This window comes from Schistocerca piceifrons, chromosome 3 (assembly GCF_021461385.2).
Source record: "Schistocerca piceifrons isolate TAMUIC-IGC-003096 chromosome 3, iqSchPice1.1, whole genome shotgun sequence".
Classification (NCBI taxonomy): Eukaryota; Metazoa; Arthropoda; class Insecta; order Orthoptera; family Acrididae; genus Schistocerca; species Schistocerca piceifrons.
This window is the reverse complement of record NC_060140.1, coordinates 289725126-289731125: the sequence shown is the minus strand read 5'-3', so window position 1 is coordinate 289731125 and position 6000 is coordinate 289725126. Positions and strand designations below refer to the sequence as shown.

Genomic DNA, 6000 nt, shown 5'->3' with positions numbered 1-6000 from the left:
AACAGCATATATAATTATTTATACTCTTTCAACATTACTAAACCACCCAAATACGAGTAGCATGTAAGTGACTGATACTCCAAAATAAATTCTGCCTACACTCCAAAGAGTTCCGTACTTAACATAAGCTTAAATGACAAACATTGTGATTCTGTTGAACCTGATAGAGAATTTGAAAATCGCTTCTTATTTGCAATACATAGCTACTCATTTCTGCGCACTAAGTTTGCCTTAGTTTGACGGTATCTTTTATTGAAAATATACGTAAATTTTGCCTGTATTCAATTATTCTTGAGTACATACTGGAAGAAGAATGGCACAGCCCACATAGCTCTCAACAGAGGCGAACGATAATAGATAAGGGGTGGAGTTGAATGGATTCATCTATCTACAAGTATGTGTGTTGCACAAGCAAGCAAAATTCTTACTAAATTGCAGAGAAGTACTCCAACAGAAGCAATTGTGAAGGTGATACACTCACTTTAGTAAACAGTCATGTCTTACGACGTTTCTGCTTTTATAATTCCAGGGAACTATACAAAGAGAACGCCTTTGTTCAAAAAACTTGCACCTGTTTTGATGACTCTGTTCCATACTTCTTAGCCGAGAATGTATCAAATCGGCAATATATATAAAGGGCAATCTGGTAACAATTGCTGGCTAAATAAATATCCTACTTTCCGCTTCACGTGTTATGTCATAAGTTTCATTGTGTACTCGTAACATCTTTACATTGAACTTGCTAAGAAATGTTTCTTGTCTCCAGAATGCACTCTGGAGTGCTTTCGCAGTGTTTAAGTAGATGCAGATGAGAGATACCTAATAAATGTACATGCAGAAATACAATAAATGCAACAAAAATGAGAAAATCAACAAAGAGAATATACAATTGTTATCGATATGATGAGGATCTTGTCACATGCTTCAAGGCACTATGCACCTTATTTGTTTGTTTGTTTCTATAGCCGGGTTAAGCACAATAAATTTTTGTAAGAACACACCCCTTGCGAACGAAAAACACAATAATCCTTCGAAATATGTGGTCACAGAATATTCACTCGCAGACCTCGGCAATGATAAGCCACGAAAGGAAAAGGGATAAAAAGTAGACTACAATATATTTCATCGTCGCCTGGATCGCAAATATGGCTAATATTATTACTCTTCGGTTACATAGAAACATGTTTAGATCTGTAGGGATAAGAAAAATTAAATAACTAACCACAATATAACCTAAGGTGCACAGCGCTACTGTAACCCCATCGCTAATACCAAATGTACAACAATGTACCTAGTGTAATAACGAAGTTGTGTATCTGTCGTTATATTACGGTTAGTTCTTTTACTTTTTATCTCCACAGATCTGAAGATGCTTCACTTGAACCGAAACCGGTACTAAGGTTAGAAACATATGCAATATAGACCAGCAATAAAATCTGTTCTGCGGCCATTGATTGTGTAATTTCCCTAAGAAAGAAAATATGTCAATTTTTTTAATGAAAAGAAGACTGGTGAAAGTGAAGACAAAAGCGGAAAGAGGGATGAGTTTGCTGCGGAGAACAGTTCGAAAATAAGAGAGTTATTCGCAGGTATAGCATTTGATGCAAGGACGGACAGACAAGCTTACGATACCCCCTCGAGTTCCTTCTGTATCTGCGCAAGAGACTTGTTCCTAGTCTCGATGACGAAGAAGAAGACCCAAGTAGTGGCCCCAAAACAGGTGCCTCCGTATATCCAGAAAGTGACGTCGGTTCCGAAGGCGTCCACCATGTTGGTAAATGTCTTGGAGACGATGAAGCAGAGGATCCAGTTGGTGCCGCCACAGATGGAGCTGGCGATGCCCTTGATCTCGCCGGGGAAGAGTTCGCCAATCATGGCCCAGGGCAGCGGGCCGATGCCCAGGGAGCACGTGAGCAGGTATGTGCACATGGCGAGCAGCGGCAGCCAGCTGATACCAGCCACAGGTACGCGAGTGTGGTCGTGGTAGTGGAAGTAGATCCCCAGCAAAACCAGGCAGGTGCCCATGCTAGACAGCGACAGCACCAGCCACACGCGGCGACCCGCGCGCTCCACCAGCACGGTGGACAGCAGCGTCGACCCCACCTGAAACGTAATGGGCAGTGGACACCATATCTCAGCCACCGCTCTCGGATAGGCTGTCAACTAACGATCGCGAAAAATACATTGTTGGGCATTAAAATTGCAACATCATAAAGGTGGAATGCAGCCAGCGTAAAACATCTCCGACATATCCTCAAGAAATATAATGTCCAATTATGAGTGGGCAAAAAATATTGTTTGAATAGTAGGCTTACGCAGATAGAAAATTTCTGTGATCAGTGTTAGAATGTTACATATACAGTGCTGCGAGCAGCACTGTGTTTGTGAGATATGCTGACGCCGCAATATATATCTTTGGCACGACAATAATAAAGGTGTCAGTTTACTGCAAAATTCGTGTAACTTGCACTTTTATTTACTTACTAGCGAACGTCGAAAAGCTTGCAAGTCCCCCCCTCTCTGCCCATCTTCTCATCCCCCCCTCCCTCTTATTCTGTACATCCCCTCCTCCCTGGTCCTCTCAGTGAATAACCTTCTCCCTCTCTAAAACGAAAGACGAGGTACTGGTGGAATTAAAGCTGTGAGGAAGGGGCATGAGTTGTGCTTGGGTAGCTCAGTTGGTAGAGCACTTGCCCGCGAAAGGCAAAGGTCCCGAGTTCGAGTCTCGGTCCGGCACACAGTTTTAATCTGCCAGGAAGTTTCTCCCTCTCCTTCTGTCCATTTTCTCCTCCCCTGTCTGTATCTCCATTTCCGTATGAATATTCAGTAAAGCAACGTGTAAAAATTTGAAGTAAACTCGTCAAGATCTTTTCGAGAGTTTTTGGTAACAACGTTTTCTGTCCATATATTACACATATATATATATATTTATACATATAATGCATTACAGAAATATACAGCCTATGTCTGTCTGAATGTTCATTGGAGTATCGTGTAAAAATTGCAAGTAAATCGACCAAGAACTTTTTGACATTTGTCGTAACAGCTCATCCCCCTTAACATATTACAAATACACACACACACACACACACACACACACACACACACACACACACACATATACATATATATATATATATATATATATATATATATATATACACCAAACGAAAGCGTTGGTATGTTGATAGGAGACAGTAAAAAACACACACACAAATTTCAAGCTTTCGCATCCCAAGGTTGCTTCGTCAGGAAAGAGGGAAGGAGAGGGAAAGATGAAAGGATGTAGGTTTTAAGGGAGCGGGTAAGGAGTCATTCCAATCCTGGGAGTGGAAAGACTTAACTTAGGGGGAAAAAAGGGACAGGTATACACTCGTACACACACACACACATCCATCCGCACATATACAGACACACGACACACCTTCGTCCAATCCATGGATCAGGAAAGATACGACTGAGATGTATCTGGACATTAACGGCGAAGTGAGTTGGAGCACCATCATGCAGCAGCCCCATAACCCTTCGAATCATTAGTTGCACTTCTTCCAGCAGAGGAGACAAAGTCAACCGCAAGAAATGCCAATAGTTCCAGCCTGTTAGGACATGTCTATGGAAGACTGGTCCCCAAATATGGTCGCCAATTACCATGGCCTGCACATTCCGACTGCACCAATGCTGATGAATCGCTGTCATCACAAACGTTGCCTCTTCTGTGAATTAGACGGATGACACAAATCTCGGAATCGAGGTTGCCTGGGGAAAAACCCAGTGACAAAACTGCTCCCAACTTGAAAAGTCTGTCGCTAGTAAGTCCTGCACATACTGTAAGTGATAAGTGTAGTATCAATTGTCATGGAGAATGTGTAAGATGGCAAGAACTATGCCCCTTACATGAAGTCATTAAAGATCACATAACTCACGTTGAGCGAACAGTAGGGCTGAACAAAAATGACTGACAAGACACAATGCATCTTGTAGAGGGTATAAGTATAGACATATTGGAATAATTAATGTTGAGTCATGGTTTTAAAGTAATTCACACAACAGGAAAACTCTGTGGAAATGTGTCGATTTACTAGAGGCTAGTTTATCCCAGGGAAGTATACAGAGTTGACCATGGCCGGCTGGGGAGCAGCGAAGGGAAGTGACAATAGGCAGCTTAGGGTGGCTCAAACTCTGAGAAAGCAGTAACGGGGTGCAGCCTCCAGCTGCCTTCAGATGAGTGTCAGTGAGTGGGTGGTTGACCCCATGCTTGTGTATCAGGAAGCAGAAGGAGAACTTGTACACCTGTCGATAAATATCAGTCGTCCCATTTTCAGTGAAACATGCAAGTAAGCTGCGCAAAGCTACGGTGAAACAGTCAAACAGAGGCCAAAATATATGTGTTCGTGACTATAGCAACTTCACGCTGAATTCACGGTCCGCAGAGTCTGAAGTAAATCCGGTGAAAAGCGACAGAATGAAATACGCTGACCTCCGATGCGAACATAGGACCAAGGAATTTGAAGTACTCTCCTGGGAGTCAGAATTCGGAAAAAATTGGTGTTTTTTGCAGATGCTAACCTTGATGGGTGGCCTGGGAGGAGCTAAATAGCAGACGTTGAGAGGAAGGGAAATTTTGTGGGAATTTGATCACTTCCCAGAGCAGGCATTGTTCGGCGCTGGGAAGCAACGCATAATTAACGCGACTTGCGCTGCAGTTGGCGTAAGTGATTTTGCTGGAGGGGAAACCGAGGCCAAGAGCACACTGGGAGAAGTCCCCGTAGAGGTCTTCCGTTCCCAGCTTGCCTAGAGTGTGGGCGTGGCGTTCTTTATTCAGCTTGCCTGAGAAAGAGTGAGCATCTCTGCAGTTTAGGACTTAGCAAATGGAACGATTGAGCTTGGAGATAGGAAGTTTTGGTTCAGCTATGTACTGAGCAAATTAGCTAGGAGTGAATAGAAGAGCACAGCCTTGCAGCACCACGTGGTCAGCTGACGTCAGCACAATGACGCTGCTCCGCCACACTGTATTCGGTGATATTGCGCCCGCTCTGGCCATTGATTAATTTGTTGGATCACGTCGGCAAAGTTTCCACGAGGGTTTCATGGGCCATGTATTGTAGAATTCTTCTCATACTACGCATTACACCTGGGTCAGTCGATAGGAATTACTTTTGAGTTATCGTGCTTTACTCCACGCAAACGCAATTTATTACCACTGGCTGGTAGGAGAGTCATGTAATGTGATGATTGAAGGTCGTGAGTTAAAATAAATTAATTTTATGTTCAACATTTGCATCTGGTGTTCAATAGCTGAATATAACATCAATGTGCACCCCTTTTTAATTAAAAGTGATCAATTCTGAATCAGTTAATGTCAACACTGCCACCGCTGTTCAATCTGGAGTCACAGGGCCTTATTACTTTCTTTGCGTTATCCGATATTGCTGCAGTTTTGCACTCTCTGCTGATTTGTTAGTCAATTAGCTGGGGTGAACGCACGCCAAAACCAGATAAGTGATGGGTGGGGTGTTACAAATGTTCCACACGGTCGTCGGGCTTACGCTGTAGCGGCGGGCCAGCTTCCTGGTACTGACACGGTGGTCGCCTTCCACAGCGTTAATCACATTGTTCTCCAAGTCTGGTGTCCGAACATTTCGGGTACGTCCATGATTTCCTGCTTCCTGAAACGCCCCTGTCTCAGACAAACAGCGAAACACTGTTGCAAACACTGAATGCTGTGGTTGTTGTCGGCAGGGATAGGTCTCCTGATACAGTCTTACTGCTCGCCGCCCACTGCCGTTTGCCTTTACGTATGTAAACACCAAGTCGGCAAGGTCTCGATTTGAATACTGAACCGTTACGTACAACGTTGTATCACCATCCATTATCATCCACTACAAAGTGAGTAAGCAAGAGAAGTGAATAGGACGCAATTACCAACTGTTATGGCAGGAGAGGGCGCTAGAGTATGATGTATGGGAAACAGTACCACCCCTAGGAGGAAACCAAGCATAC

General features: G+C 43.5%; 1 protein-coding gene across 1 annotated transcript in view; it reads right to left on the bottom strand.

Annotated features, from left to right (window-relative positions):
• Window positions 1-1623: 1623 nt before the first annotated feature.
• Window positions 1624-6000, bottom strand: part of LOC124788599 (facilitated trehalose transporter Tret1-like) — a 55808-nt gene continuing 51431 nt past the window's right edge. The window contains exon 4 of the mRNA XM_047255868.1: window positions 1624-2103. Coding sequence (XP_047111824.1) covers window positions 1624-2103 — 480 coding nt within the window. The remainder of the gene's footprint in view (window positions 2104-6000) is intronic.